A 16780-nucleotide genomic window follows, 5' to 3' on the forward strand; every position below is an offset into this window, starting at 1 on the left:
ATCAAGTTAAAACCTAAAATGGAATAAAGATTTTAAATGCTCAGATACTTTATCAAAAAAAAAATAAAAATTTAAATTTAAAAGGGGAACAGAGATTTTACACTAAGGTATTTTAAAAGAGTTTCATCTGTAATGACAACTTTTTAACACCAGAGGGCTGCTAAACACTTATGTTGTCTCGGCGGACAACCTCCCAACCACTAGAGGGTGTACGGGAATCAAACGTCAAGGGTAGCACCACTTGACCACAAGGAGGAGCACGGGAGGACACGCTTCAATAGACGCTAGTTATGAAGTATTTTTCCCTGCAATTACGCACTTATACCACAAGAGGGAATTTGTCTTCCTCTGTTTTGGGGGTGTTTTGAATTTCCCTCCTTAGTTTCAGCTCCGCCCCTTCAAAGGGGTTCGTTCCTTTTCTGAATACGCGTTCAGTTTAACTGGAACAGCTGACAAGAGCAGATCGCTCTTCACACAAGCCGTATTTTCGGCTGTTTAATAACCTCCCAATCGCCTAGCGCGCGATCTCATTATTAACGCTGGTAGCGACCCAGTTTAAAACGAACGGGGGTATTCGGTTCGGTGGTTTCTCGCCGGGATTCGCGGCTGAGGGGTCGAACCAACGGTACTTATCCCAGAACGGAGTTCCGCGTAATGGGGGTGTACCCAGGCCTCAATTTAATGCATGCAAAATGGCGCAGAGCCGCGCTCTTCAAAAACAACCAAGCTTATTTTCTAACCGGTATATATCACAACAGTTTTTCAAAAGTAACAAACACAAGACGAAATTACCCACATCAAGCTTTGAATCTCAATCGTTATTCAGCAACACAAACAGCGGAAAGTATTTCATAAACCCAAGCTGAGATTGTTTCAGTGTTTCACAGTTTGTACATTAAAAGCCTTTTTCCTGGCCTCGCGTGGGCGCCAAAAATAAATATCTTGTATATGTAGTGTAGTAAGGTACACCGAAAAATATAAATATATTTCTATATTTATATTTATAGTTTTATAGCGTTGACCTTATTCAAACTCCTCTAATCTCTGATATTTGACTTAATGATATTAACTAAAGTTTATAATTGGCTTAGGCAATTAAAACATTACTAATTAGTTTGAGAGTGAATAATAATCACGCTAAGTGAGTACGTCAGGATTTTCAGGAAAATAATGAACAAATTGCAAACACTGTGATTTCAAATAATGAGAGTTTTATTAATAAAGAGAAGATATTTAATTAACATAGCGTAGCCTTATAATCTCACGGTATCACAACAGGGAAAACCGATTTTGACCTTAAGGTGGGCTAGGCACTACTGGCTTGTGATTAAATTGTTGCTAACTAAGGTTTAATAAATGGTACATTATAAAGTGATTGACTTAGATATCAGCTCCTGGAAAAGTGTGAAATACGCTAGCTTACTTTTGCCGTTTCACCGAGCCGTCGCGTCCTGCTGTTTAATCTCCGTGCTCTGGGGTTGTTCTCATCGTTCCCACGTGGTGAGAGGCAGGCCCACTTATGGAGGAGATATCTTTCCGGTTGAGTTGAAAACTTTCGGCTTCAAGCTGAGCTGCGTCGATCGAGGTTTCCCCGCTTTGGAGTTTCGCAGTCGTGGCTGGTTTTCCACCGTAGTGGAGTGGCTTTTTCAGAGTATGAGCTAGTCTCGTTGTTCAGTTTTCCAGGAGTAATGTCTTCAGGAATCAGCTTATAACGTTAATATATCTGCTATCGACTAATCAAAAGGTTGATATCTTATTCTGGCCACAAATAAGTTTCACCTGCTTTGATCACTCGTGAGATCACACTTCGATGGGTAATAAAACATAAACAAGATTAAAAGAAAAGAAAATATTCAAATTACTCGACGTATTAGTAAAACTTCATACTCCTAGTTAATTTCGAGACGTCTCTCGTAAGCTTTCAATGAAGTCTCTGAGGTTTTTCTTTGTTTCGTTGTCGGCGTGGAGAAGAAAGCGTTTCTTTGTCGTTTCAAAGTTTCTCGGATTTTCTCGCCGTTATTGTTGTCTTTCCTTCTCCGTGAACTGTTACTTCTGTTCTGTCTGGATGCTGAACTGAACTGAACTCCGTTGAGCTGCTCTGTGTTTTCAAGGCTGGCGCGGTCACGCCCTAACGGGAGGTGTCCTTTTCCTGATTGGGCACAAATTCAGTCTCACGTGACTCTCGCGTGGGAGAGAGAGTAGAAGGTGGTTTGAATCATTGATTCACACAGAAAGAATATGAATTTCGCATATCGAAATTCTTATACCTGTTATCAACATATAACAATGAGTACACTGGACTATTAATATCAAACGTTTACATAAGGTTCCATCTTTACGTCCCATTTATGATGCTATGCTGGGAAAGAATATTAATCCGTTTTCTCTATTTCAGAGATATAATTTCTTTTCAGGATAGAGACAATCAACAATATACGTCATTTCATTAGAAGATAGGCATTCATCTGAGGGTACAGAAAGTGACATTAATACATTTGTTTATACACAAATAATTCAGAGTTCGACTATTTTCCGCTATGGTTTCGGCGACTCCGAGCGAGGAGTAGTTTCGCCAGTGTCCATTTGGGGTCGCTGTTGGTCCATGTGTAGGTGAGTCAACGGGGTTCACTCGAGGTCACTTTTGGTTTAAACATTTGTTGGCCCTGTTTAGTGGGCTCGAGATAAGGATAGACATTTAGGTGCCATTGTCATAAAAACGGGCCGTAAAAGCTCTCTTCTTTGTTCTGTGTTCCTGTTAGTTAAAAGAGAGAAGGGGGGTGTTGGGGCCATGTGTTACTTTAAAGGGTTCTTTGATGTTTTAGATTGGGTGTGTGTGGGGGGGCTGTTATGTTGCAGACGAAAAGTCTTCTTCAGACTGGAAAAGTTTTAATTCAAAACTTTTCATTTCTTCATTTCAATCTGTCCAAATCTATCTTCGGTCTATACTCCACTACACCAGCCGCTCCTGTCTCCGTGAAAGCGGCGTCTCCAGCCGCTCCTGTCTCCATGAAAGCAGCGCCTCCAGCCGCTCCTGTCCTCGAGAAAGCGGCGCATCCAGCCGCTCCTGTCCTCATGAAAGCGGCACTTCCAGCCGCTCCTGTCCTCGTGAAAGCGGCGCATCCAGCCGCTCCTGTCCTCGTGAAAACGGCGTCTTCAGCCGCTTCTGAATCCGTGACTGTGGCTCTGGCCACTTCTGAACCCGTGACTGTGGCCCCGGCTGCTCCAGGTCGTGTCCATAGGTCGGCCCCATGGATTTCAGGGCCGATCCCCAGAACTGTGCCCAGGCTGGTACCTCAGGTTCCCCAACAGACTTTTACCAGTCCTGGGCACCCTCCAGTTGTGTTAATCCCCATGTCTGTTCCTGTCATAGTTCCTGTTTCTGTTATCGTCCCTGTACCTGTGTCTGCTTTTGTTTCGGTTCCTGTCCCTGTCACGGTGTTCGTGTCTGTGTCGGTAAACGTCATGGTCCCTGTTCTTCTGCCAAGTCCAGTCCAGTCCCCTGTTAGTCCTATCCAGTCACCATTTAAACCCTCTGTCCAGTCTCATGTTCAGTCTCCTATCCATTCCCAGTTCCCAGTCCCATCACCTGCCCTGTCGCCATTTCACTCTAGTGTTCAGTCAAATGTCCAACAACCGGTCCAGTCACATGTGCCTGCTCCTATCCTGTTTCCAAATCTGTCCTCTGTCTTTTCACGATATCCGTCTCCTGTTTCTAGTTCTGTCCAGTGTCCGTTACAGTCTAGTCCATTGTTCCCAGTTCCATTTCCTGTCTTGTCCTGAGTATTGTGGTTTCATTTTTGTTTTGTTTCTCCTGACCCCTCCTGCGCCAGCTCCTGGGGAGTCTAGTTTTTCGCGCTCCAGGAGTTGCGCATCTTGGAGGGGGCGTCTGTCACGTCCTGGCCCTATCTTGTTTGTTTTCCCTCGCCATGTGGCTCTGTCTGTCTGTTATTGTCCATGTTTCCGTCTTTGTCCCGCCTTTGTTCTGCCTCCTTGTCATTTTCCCTCGTTATCTGTGTCAGGTGTGTCTCGTTTGTTGTTGTATTTAAGCTCCCTTGTGTTACTTCCGTTGATCGGTCAATTGTTGGTTTGTGTCGTTCTCATTCGGTCTCTTGCTCGCTTCCTTTCCCTAAGCCAAGTCGTGTTGTTGTGTGTTTCCTTATCTAGTCTGCCTGTCTTTGTTTGTTTTGTTAGTTTTGTTCTATAATATATTATCTGTGTTGTAGCGAGTGCGTCCGCCTCAGTCAGTCCGTCCCGTGATCCTGACACCCAGAAATGGATGATTATTTTATTTAATAAGCTATTTTGTAATACCTACCTTTTGGGTTCCATTGGCTATATTTCAGAGTTTACAAGTGATTTTTTATTAAGGTGTTTAAATAAAAATCCAGTTATTTATACAATTGAATGTGTGAGTGCAATCAGTGAGTTATTACAAGTCAGCCATAAAAACAATTGGCCAAAAGAGCCGGCTCCCCAAAAAGAGCTGAAATTCCCATCACTACAGTCCAGTGCTGGGGGGAACTATACCCCTCTGGGTTACACTAGACATGGGGCAGTGTGATCACACACTGTGGGGATTCTTCAGAGCTTCTCATTTCGTTATATGAGTTTGTATAAAACAATTAAAACTGTGATAACAACTGAACATTTGTATTAGGAATGGGTACAAGTTACAGTAGGTGAAGTGATCAGTCAGTGAGAGTGTTTGCAAATGTTTGGACGTGTTGTTTTGACTTGTGCATTTTTTAGAGAGGCCCATTAACCAGTCAGCGAGTACAACTGAGCGTACAAACCAAAAACAAATGTGTACAGTAAATTCACTAGTGTTAAATCAACATTATTAGTGTTATTTTAACACTGAGAGAGTTCAGTTATTACACTAACAGAGTTAATTTAACACTAATAGTGTTGATTTAACACTGGGGATTTTACTGTGTACGACAATATTTAGCTGTTACTACATAGAGCTTCTGCTTGTTGTGCATTACGGATTGTCTCCTGACACATTTTAAACCACAACAGAATGTGGAACCGTGTGAATCTGATGACCTCATGACTGGTCTAATGCAACTCGAGGCAGTGTGTAAATTTCCTGGCACTTGTCATTCTGCTGTTCATTTCTAATTCCCAACTGCCCCCCTGTGGTTGTTCTTTACCCTCTTTTTACCACCTGCAGTTTTTGTACAGTGTTTCAGCTGATATTTATCACTGTGATTCTGCTGCACAGTAATACACAGCTGAGTCCTCAACTGTCACTCTGGACAGTTTCAGATATGTTTTGCTGTTGGAACTGTCTCTGGTGATTTCAGTTCGACCTTGAAAAGACGATGCATAGCTTTGGCCACTTACATAAACATATCCCATCCATTCCAGTGGTTTTCCACCTTTCTGTCTGATCCACTGCATGTTGTAGCTGCTAAAAGTGAATCCAGATCCTCTACAGGAGAGACTCAGAGTTTCTCCAGGTTTTACCTGAACTGCATTTTCTAATGATTCCATACTTTGACATTTCACACCTGTTGAAACAAGAGAAATATTGTATTATTAATTACATTGTAATTACATGAAGATAAAGTCTGAATCAAAGGTTGAGGAACTCACTGCTGAAGGTGAGGAGCAGCAGTAATAAGGAGAGTGTGTTCTTCATGGTGAGGGTTGATGAGACTCTACTGCTCCACTCAGCTCAGCAGACCATAAGTACTGGACACACTCAGTTCACACTGGATTTGCATCATGACGTCATGGACAGTTTATACACATTTACTGCACTGTGCTCCTCTGGGAAAGCTTTACCCTACAGCCATTGTTTCACTGTCAAAGGACAACTATGGTATGGGTCTGAAAGGATGTGGAGCTGTCAAGAAACTGTAGATGGAGACATCAGTATTATTCAGTGTGTGAGTGCACACACACACACACACACACACACACAAACACACCCACAGAGAACTCCTAAGTCCATGTTTGAGCCATGAGCTGCACTTAGAAGAAGTTGCACTTAGTGTTACACTTAGAAGAAGTGCATAGATGGTAAACAGAGGTTTCAAGTGTGTGTCTCAAACACTCACAGGACACAGCTGCTAATAGAAAGAGCAGTAAACAAGTAGGGAACATGGTGAGTGTGAAGTGCACCAAGCGCAAACTATCACTCCACACCTCAACACACTTAAAATAATTGGGAACATTTGTATAGAGCATCATTTCTTGTAAATCTGCTGCTCTGTGGAGGAGTGTCTGGTTAAAAGAGGTCTCAGATTCAAGTTGTGCAAGAGATTAAATGAGGAAATGACAATTAGTCACTCTATTCAGGTTTAATCCCACAAGGTCTGTGCCAAGGGGTGATTGAAATATTGTGGTAACAGCCCCAGGTTGAGGTATGTATTGTATCTAAAACAGGTGATATTCATGGAGAAACAAGGCTGTTGAGCTGAGCTGGTTGAACTGTCTCTGTGCTGTAGAGAAAGTTCTTCTTTAATATATTCAGCATCTAAACAGGTACATTGAATATTCTACTAGAAAAACATTCAGAGAAGTAAAAAGGCACATAGTGTCACTGATGCTAAGTTCTGCTCTTTTGAACTAACAAGATATATTTGAGTCCATATATATTTTGTTTTGAAAACACTTTAAATGCTCTGAACTCTGACTGACTCAAAGCAGCTTTCCTCTGGAGATGAATGGGGAGGGGTTTTTGTACAGCGCTCTCACTGCTCTCTACCACTGTGAGTCTCTAGCGCAGTAATACACCGCAGTGTCTTCACTCTTCAGACTGGACATCTGTAAATACAGCTGACTGCTGGAGTCTGATCTGGCGATTATGAACCTTCCCTGGACTGACTGGGAATAGTAGATTGGAGTGCTGGATGTGCCAATATATGCAATCCATTCCAGTCCTTTCCCAGGAGCCTGTCTGATCCAGGCCATAGCAGAGCTACTGAAGGTGAATCCAGAACCAGTACAGGTCAGTTTATGAGACTCTCCAGGTTTTTTGACCACAGCTTCAGACTGAGTGAGAGTCTGACTCTGGAAACCTGTGGAAATAAGAGAATCATTAAAGATATGAATGGCACGTCCATCCTAGAGCGCTTCTTTACTCCAGAATTCAGACATACATGGGAGATTAGTGAGAGCCAGCAGTATTAGCAATGTGCTGAACATGGTGGAGCTTGTGGCTGAGGTTCTGAAGATCTCTTAGAGCTGTAGAGTGTCCCTTAATAAAGACAAGAGGAGGATTTGCATAGTTACAGTTTCAGAGGGATGACCTCACTCACCTGCTCACTGTACCCACATTAATAATAAAGACACTCACAGTATTGATAGACTAAAGGCCTATTCAAACTGAGTTTTTGTTTTTTTTTTTCAGACAAAAACCAGATGCAGTTTTTTTTTTAAAAAAGAACCTTCACCAAGTGATCACAGGAAAGAACAGCAAAATGCTGGAAGAAGAAGAAGAAATGGGTTCATTGAGCTGGAGCGATGATGAATTTATCAGTTTACTTTAAGCACTGCAACTGAATGATGCACAAACACTAAAGAACATGGGGAGTTTAGCACCTCATTCTAGATCTAAAGCTGCATAATACACTGTTCTGATGGTATTTCTGTAGGTCAGTGGGGGAAGTTGAGGCTCTGCTTCTGCATGTTGCTCCTCTCATTCCTATGTGTGTTCTGCCACCGTCCTGCTGCTCATCAGTCTGGACTACAACCATGAAAATGGAGTCTTGATTGGTTGGCCTGATTTTAATGCATCATAGTGTCACAATCCATCAGTTTTAAACTCATTGTAAAAGACTCAATTAATGATCGTGTGTTTTTGTGTTAAAAACTTGATGCTTTTATTGTTCATTAATAACTCAGTGAGAACAGGCCTTAGCTCTAATCACCAAAACATTAGAAAATTTAAGATTTTTGTTCAGTGTAATCTCTCCCTCAAAAATATAAATAGGTTTTCTGATTTTGAGCTTATTTTTGTTTGTTTGTTTGTTTTCTTTTATGATAAATGCCTGGATTTAGGAAAATAGTGCCATCAGTGAACAGGAGCACAAGCAGTAGTTATAAAATAACTAAAGATCATAATGTACAATGTGAAAAATATCTGGGCTGATTTTAACATGGCCTAGAAAAAACTGGGTGACACAGATGCATGAAACCATTGAACAGACAACAAACCACCACCGACAGCTCACACACCAATAATATTGAGGTCAGTGGAGTTATCACGGACATAAACCAGTATAAAAGAGCTTTCACCAGCTCCAAAACAGCTGTAACCTACAGCATGGAAGGCTTTGAAATGGGTGTTGATTTCGAGGATATGGAGGTGATGGAGGCAGGGGATTTTAATGAGATGGCGGAAGGGGATTTTAATGAGATGGAGGAAGGGGGTGTGGATGAGATGGTTGCAGAAGATCAAAATCAAGGTGGAAACGGTGGTGGCAGAAGTCGAATTCCGATGAGGTCAAGGGTTCCCTAAAAGAAGCCAAATCAACAAGTGCCAAAAAGCGCGTCCGAGTGAAAGTGAAGGACTACATGTGCTTCTCCATCATCTCAGTGATGTTCTTCTACATTGCCTTTTTAGGCCTGTTTGCTTTGAAATGCCCCCTGAGGGTAAGATTTATTTTTTTACATGAATTTGGATGTTTGAAAATATTGGGTGAAGATGTTTTGGTGTAATGGGTCTCACTGCTGCCTTCACCACAGAAGACTTGGGTTCTGTTTCCCTCTTGGGTAACCACAATTCATTACACTAATAAAAGTCCTTGGGCAAAACCTCTAATGCTACATTTATCTACAGTCCAATGTCAGGACCTGCTTTTAAATCTATACTGCAATGCTTCAAATTTTTGTGTACAGCCTTCTCAGGATTGCAGCAGCAGAAGAGCAAACTTCTGATTAACACTCTACATTGTTGAAGCAGTTGTTCAAAATGTGTTTCTCTATAATATGTTCAGTCATTTTACATTCAGTAATGTTATATGTTCGGTCTATGTGTGTGTGTGTGTGTGTGCGTGTCTGTGTGTGTGTATTATATTACAGGCATGGCACAAGTGTTACCGAGGAGATGCTAAAAGTGCCAAAAGATTTGCACGGATTGCTCTGGCCATGAACATTGTGGCACTGATCTTGAGCGTCATTACTCTCGTACTGGTCTGGATCATATGTGTAAACACAAACACTTGCTATGACTTGTTCCAGAAACGTTGTACAAACACACATAAAAGCACATATTACTGATACAATTAAAAAGTTAAGCAAGTATTTTTTTGCCAAAAGTAAAACAAAAAGCAGCATATCACTTATAAGGTAATAAATATAAAATATGACTGTTTTCCTTTCATACATTATCTCTGTCACACTCACGTCCCGTCTGGTCCGTTTCTCTGCACATGGCTTTGTTTTATTTATGTTCATGCCCCGCCTTTGTTCCGCCTTTGTCTCTACCTTCGTCTCCGCCTCTTTTACGTCACCCTCGTTATTGTCTTCAGGTGTTTCTCGTTGGTTATTGTATTTAATCCCTCTCGTCTCACTTCCTCTTGTCGTTCATTGTTACTCGTTTCTCGCCGTGTACCCTGGTACGTGTTTCATTCGCGATGTACCTTGTTCCTTGTTTCGTTCGAGTTGTTCCTTAAGCCGTGTTCTTTGTAGTGTTCTTTGTAGTCGCCTTCGTCTCTCTTGTTCGTTTCTCTTGCTCGTTTCACGCTCGTTTCATGCCCCAGTCCTGTTGTGTTTGTTTCATTGAGTTTTGTTAAATAAAGTCTGTGTTCTTAGCGTTTGCGTCCGCCCTCCTTCAGTCTGCACCCCGCGACCCTTACAGAATGAACGACCCTAAAGAGGACGCAGCTAGCACGGACTATTTTTTCGAAGAGACGTTCAGGAAAGTCCAGGAGTCTCTGGCGGTGAAGGTGGGGGATCAACCTGCTGCCCTGCCGTCCTTTATGGGAGTTCCCTCCGAGTTTGAGGGGACTTCAAACGTTGAGGGTTTCCTGCTCCAGTGCCACCTGTATTTTAACTACCTTACTGTCCCTGCACCACATGAATTCATTAAGGTAATGTTCATGAGATCCCTTCTTAAAGGGATAGCACTGCAGTGGGCTGATCGTGTGCTGGGAGAGTGAACCCTGCACATTACAGTGGAGAGTTTCAGCGAACTATTGAGAGCCAGATTCTCCCGACCAACTCTCGAGGACATCTCCGCAGGTCCCTCTGCTCCCGAGGACCGCCCCTTCAAGTCCGGGGAGATTTTTTTGGGGGGTTAAGGGTAGGGGCTGTTAGCCTTCAGCCTCAGGTCGACAGAGGAGAGGCTAACAGGGGCGCACTTCCAGGGGATCTTGTGAGTGCGCCCGTTAAACCCCCTAAACCCTTTAAAGCTCCAGCGCGAGCCCGGCGAGCAGCACAAACTCCCCTCAGCGTGAACGCGGCGCAGCCAGCCGCTCCCCTCAGCATGAACGCGGCGCAGCCAGCCGCTCCCCTCAGCGTGAACGCGGCGCAGCCAGCCGCTCCCCTCAGCGCGAACGCGGCGCAGCCAGCCGCTCTTCTCTTCGTGGACGCGGCGCAGCCAGCCGCTCCCCTCAGGGTGAACGCGCCGCAGCCAGCCGCTCTTCTCTTCGTGGACGCGGCGCAGCCAGCCGCTCCTCTCAGCGTGAAAGCGGCGCAGCCAGCCGCTCCTCTCAGCGTGAAAGCGGCGCAGCCAGCCGCTCCTCTCAGCGTGAAAGCGGCGCAGCCAGCCGCTCCTCTCAGCGTGAACGCGGCGCAGCCAGGCGCTCCTCTCAGCGTGAAAGCGGCGCATCCAGCCGCTCCTGTCTTCGTAAGCGCGACGCCCGCCTCTCCTGCCTCCGTGGACGACGTCGCAGTTTCTCCTGCCTCCGTGGACGTCGTCGCAGTTTCTCCTGCCTCCGTGGACGACGTCGCAGATTCCTCTGCCTCCGTGGACGTCGTCGCAGTTTCCCCTGTCTCCGTGGACGACGTCATTGCAGGTTCCCCTGTCTCCTTGAACGTCGTCGCAGGGTCTCCAGTCTCCATGGGTGCGGCTCCCTCAGCCGCTCCTCTGCTCGTGAAAGCGGCGCAGCCAGCCGCTCCCCTGCCCGAGGCTGTGGCGACGGCCGTGTCTGCCCCCGAGACTGTTGCTATGGCCGTGTCTGCCCCCGAGAATGTTGCTACGGCCGTGTCTGCCCCGGTGACTGTAGATACGGTCACTTCCGGTCGTACCCGGAGGACGGCCCCAGGGACTTCGGGGCCGATCCCCAGAGCTGTGCCCAGGCTGGTTCCTCGGACTGCCCCGCAGACATTTGCCAGTCCTGGGCACCCCCAGGTTATTTTGATGCCACTGTCTGTACCTGTCCTAGTTCCTGTCTCTGTGCTTGTCCCTGTACCCTTGTCAGCTTTCACTTCTATTCCTGTCCCTGTCACGGTGTTCGTCTCTGTCCCCGTAAACGTTCTGATCCCGGTTCCCCTGCCAAGTCCTGTCCAATCTCCTGTCTCTGGTTCTGTCCTGTCCCCAGTTATGTCCCCTGTTTCGTCACCAGTCTTTGCTCCTGTCCGTTCCCAGCACCCAACCCCAGTCCAGTCCCAGTTACCTGTCCAGTCCCCTATGCAACCCTCCGCCCTGTCTCATGTCCAGTCCTTGTTCCCTTCCTATGTTAAGCACCTTGTCCAGTCACATTTGTCCACTCCCGTCCAGTCTCACGTAAGCACTCCCGTTCAGTATAGTCCTTTCTTGTCACAAGTCCCATCTCCTGTCCAGTCCAAGTTTCAGTCCCCTGTTAGTCATATCCTGCCTCATGTCCAGTCTCGTGTGTCTGCTCCTGCCTTGTCTCCTGTCCTCTCTCGATTCCCGTCCCCTGTTTCTAGTTCTGTCCAGCGTCCGTTACTGTCTAGTCCCTTGTTCACAGCTCCATTTCCCTTGTCTATTCCCGTCCTGTCCTGAGTCCCGTCTCCTACAGTTCCTTGTTTTTCTAGTCTGTCTTGTTTTCCGTGCTCCCTCCTGCGCCAGCTTCTGGGGGGTCTAGGTTACGCGCCCCGGGAGTTGCGCGTTTAGGAGGGGGCATCTGTCACACTCACGTCCCGTCTGGTCCATTTCTCTGCACATGGCTTTGTTTTGTTTATGTTCATGCCCCGCCTTTGTTCCGCCTTTGTCTCTACCTTCGTCTCCGCCTCTTTTACGTCACCCTCGTTATTGTCTTCAGGTGTTTCTCGTTGGTTATTGTATTTAAGCCCTCTCGTCTCACTTCCTCTTGTCGTTCATTGTTACTCGTTTCTCGCCGTGTACCCTGGTACGTGTTTCATTCGCGATGTACCTTGTTCCTTGTTTCGTTCGAGTTGTTCCTTAAGCCGTGTTCTTTGTAGTGTTCTTTGTAGTGGCCTTCGTCTCTCTTGTTCGTTTCTCTTGCTCGTTTCATGCCCCAGTCCTGTTGTGTTTGTTTCATTGAGTTTTGTTAAATAAAGTCTGTGTTCTTAGCGTTTGCGTCCGCCCTCCTTCAGTCTGCACCCCGCGACCCTTACAATCTCTAATTTTTCTAAAATCACAATTTTTACTCAATTTCTTTTGATGTGGCACTGTACAATTTTATTGTGAACCTCTAGAAAAGAAATCCAGCTTTTTTTAAGTCAATTTTTTTTTCTTTCCTCTAAAGAGAAGGATCCTGTGTAACATACTGACCATGCACCATAACTCATTTCAGCAAGTGCTGTCTTTTCCAGAATATTTTAATCACTTCTCCTTTCCTTTCTTCACTGTTTATTCTCTTTCATATTTTTTTCTTGTTGTCATTTATCCTTTTTGCTTCTTTCATTTATCCTTTTTGCATAATGTTTAAAGACTGTCTTTTCTCACATGCACTTTATTCCATTCGGACATGTACAGATGTATTTCATAGATGTAAATCATCTCATGAAACTAGCTTGCAACTCACTCATGTTTAGCAGATCAGAAACCTTCCACAAAAGATGCTATTGATGCTTCATAAGAGCAGTACTTAGATCATTGCTTATTGGAATTTATTCTAAATGCATTTCCTTCTGCAAATCAACTTTTGAATCAACATAAACATTTAACTATATCAAGATCGTTGTATTTCCATCTGATTTGAAAACATTCTCTCAAACTTTCCTTTGATTATTTTTTTAATAATTTTAAAAAAATCTGTCAAATTTAATAAAATGTGTTTAATCACCAATAAGTACTTCTTATTTGTATTTGTTTTTTTTCCATTGATGGCACAGTGGCACAAACGGATTGGTTTCTGTCACACAGCTCCAGATTTTTAGGGTTCTGGGTTCTGAAACAGAAACACATTTCTTTGAAAAGCATGGTGTTTCTCCGCGTGTGGTATTGGTTTCTTAAAATAATAATTTAATAAATTATTTTGTATAGCCTCTGCAAAAGAATGAACCACAGGCTCACCACACACAATAAAGTCAATGAGGGCAGTTAAAAACATATAGGACAGCAACCTGGGGTCTAATTAAACAAGCCTAATGTCTATATAAAGTACTGCGCAAAAGTTAGAGTGTGTCTGTTGTCTAAAACACTCAATGTGTATGTGTTTTTCATTTTCCAAAGGACATATAATATTTTGATTAGATATAAGATGCATGCAGAATAGGAAAGTCCTGTGAGAGACATCTCAAGTTTTTGTATCCCCTTCTCATCTGTTTACCACACTGTGCCTTGCGGGCACAGTAATACACAGCTGCGTCTGCTGCTGTCAGGCCAGACAGTTTGAGGTATGAAGTGCTTTTGCTGTTGTCCTTTGTTATTTCGATCCGTCCTTCAAGACCTTTAGCATATGATGTTCCTCCAGTATATGTGTTGATGTGTCCAATCCACTGTAAAGCTTTTCCCAAAGGTTGTCGTATCCAGCTCATGCCATAATCCCCAAAATTATATCCTGAAGCCTTACAGGAAACAGAGAAACTTCCCCCAGTGCTCATTAGCACAGGATCACTGGGAATGGATTCCAAACTCTGACCAGTGACACCTTCAAATGAACAAAGAATGGCAATTAAAAATAAATGGCAAATTCTAATTTTCTAATAAATTCTCGGCACACTTTACTATATCAAGACAAATCTTTGACTAAGACACCTAACACTACATCTGTGATGTAATCAATTAATCTGGGAATAAATGGGAATGGGAATTAATCTTAACAAATGCCATAAAAGTACACATCAAAATATGTACTGGATAAAACACAAATAAAGTATACAAAAAGATGTCTATCAACTCACTGCAGACAAACACACAGCTGAGTAGTATCAGCGATGAGGAGAGTGTGTTCTTCATGGTGAGTGTTGATGAGACTCTGCTGCTCCACTCAGCACAGCAGACCATAAGTACTGATTTTGGATTTGCATGATGATGTCATGAACTGCGTAATTCAACAATTCATAGAAAACATTAATGCACATTTTTGTTTTTATATTTGAGAAAGCAAGGCACTCATGCTTTACATCTGTGATGCATCATGTACATTTCATGGTTTGGAAGTTGTTAAATACATCTAGTTATCATCACAATTGCAGAACTAGTTCACAGCATGTCTAAAGAGTAACACATATATTATAAATTAGACGGGACCAAGGATTGAAACCTGAGGCATACCTTAGGTTTTGTTATCAGCAGATGATTTCTGCTTGACTGCCCTTGCCAAAAAATAAACTGCACTTAAGCTATGTTATTTTGGAACCACTAATTTGCACAAAATCACTACTAATATGTAATTTAGATTATATGAAGTTACACTTTATATATACTGAGTATACTAGTCTTGTGTTATTTTTGTCACTCTTCTAATTCAACTGAAATATATTTCCCCGAGCTGCCTGCCTGAACACATTAAAGTATACATTATTAATAAAAATATTTAAAAAAAATGTCACTAAAATAAAGAAACAATCATACCATGTCAACATAATCACTAATAAATGATTATGCAGTAACACAAATATACCAATACATAGTATTAAAACTTACAATATTTGCAAATGATAAGAATTAGCCTTATACAAAACTAAGCATATAAATATATTTACAGTGTATTTAGAGTTCCAAAAATAACATATGTCTACACTCAGTATATATTAAGTGTAACATAATGTAATTTAAATTATATATTAGTAATGATTTTGTACAAATTAATAATTTCAAAATACTACACTTTAAGTACACTCTAAGTGTGTGGTAATAAATGATTCTGTATAAGTGATATCACCAAGTAATAAGACAATTTATTGTGTTTTTATTTTATGACTGCGTTCAACTGAAATCTTCAACTTTAATCTTGAAAATAAGACTAATAAGAGATAAAAATAAAATAAGACTACTAAGAGAATATTTGATTCAGAAGAGTTTTAAATATTAGCATGACAGTAATCTGAATTAGAAGTCACCTTCACCCTGCTCTTCATTTCTTATCCTCTACTGCCCCTATGCATGTACTTTATTAAAAACAGGACTCTGAATAACATCCCTTCATGAAAATAAACATTTAACAGCAGGCCCATGTTTTTGTACAGTGCTTCCACAGATGTCTATCACTGTGTGATGAGGTTCCCGTGCACAGTAATACACAGCTGAGTCTTCTACTGTCACTCTGGACAGTTTTAGATAAACCATGTTGTTGGAACTGTCTTTTCTCAGTTCCATTCGTTGTTCAAGAGATGGGACTTTGTTATACCCACTGCTTAAAATTTTAGCAATCCATTCCAGGGGTTTTCCAGTCTTCTGTCTGATCCATTGCATGTGGTTTTCTTCTAAATTAAATCCTCTACAGGAGAGACTCAGAGTTTCTCCAGGTTTTACCAGAACAACACTTTCCAATGATCCCATACTTTGACATGTCACACCTGTTGAAACAAATAAAATATTGTATTATTAATGACATAGTAATTCATGAAGACTGAATCAATGGTTGAGGAACTCACTGCTGAAGGTGAGGAGCAGCAGTAATAAGGAGAGTGTGTTCTTCATGGTGAGGGTTGATGAGACTCTACTGCTCCACTCAGCTCAGCAGACCATAAGTACTGGACACACTCAGTTCACACTGGATTTGCATCATGATGTCATGGACAGTTTACGTTGAGTGTATATGGAGTGTGTATAGAGAATTTGTTCTTGTAAATAATATGTGATTAATATAATTAATTAATTCATTCATTCATTATCTGTAACCGCTTATCCAATTCAGGGTTGCGGTGGGTCCAGAGCCTACCTGGAATCATTGGGCGCAAGGTGGGAATACACCCTGGAGGGGGCGATAAATATAATTATGTATGTTAATTAAATGTAGTAAATTTGTGGTTAGAAAAACACAAAATTAAAATGTCTCTTACAAATAACAAAATCCATAATGCACAAGGACAAGCTGTTGTGAGTGCTGCATGGTGGGATATCTTAACAGCTAATCCTGTAGGTGCTGTCTTGCACATGGAGAAACTCTGAGTCTCTCCTGTAGAGGATCTGGATTAAGTTTTAGCAGCTACTACATGCACTGGATCACACAGTAGGCTGGAAAACCACTGGAATGGATGGGACATGTTGGTAACTGCAGCATCTTATCAAGGAAGAGATGAAATCACCCAAGATGATTCTAAAAGCATGGTTTATCTGAAAATGTCCAGAGTGACAGTAGAGGTCTCAGCTGTGTATTACTGTGCATGAGTGTCACTGTGATAAATATCTGTGGATACATTGTACAAAACCCTGTAGGTGCACAGCAAATTCACTATTGTTAAATCAACACTATTAGCATTAAATTAACAATGAATGAAATTAATGAAT

The 16780-nt window shown here is 42.6% G+C and overlaps 1 protein-coding gene and 1 gene segment (V, D, J or C); one reads left to right on the plus strand and one right to left on the minus strand.

The window, feature by feature from the left end:
* Nucleotides 1-6714: 6714 nt before the first annotated feature.
* LOC136664445 (Ig heavy chain V region 6.96-like) lies at nt 6715-7158 on the minus strand. The segment is given in 2 exon segments: nt 6715-7031; nt 7113-7158. Coding segments are annotated over 2 exon segments (363 nt in total).
* A 3859-nt stretch (nt 7159-11017) lies between these two features.
* On the plus strand, nt 11018-11923 carry LOC136664446 (tetra-peptide repeat homeobox protein 1-like). Its single transcript, XM_066641629.1, has one exon. The coding sequence runs from the start codon at nt 11018-11020 to the stop codon at nt 11921-11923; it is 906 nt and encodes a 301-aa protein (XP_066497726.1).
* Nucleotides 11924-16780: the final 4857 nt, after the last annotated feature.

The sequence above is a fragment of the Hoplias malabaricus genome, chromosome 13 (assembly GCF_029633855.1).
Source record: "Hoplias malabaricus isolate fHopMal1 chromosome 13, fHopMal1.hap1, whole genome shotgun sequence".
Taxonomy (NCBI): Eukaryota; Metazoa; Chordata; class Actinopteri; order Characiformes; family Erythrinidae; genus Hoplias; species Hoplias malabaricus.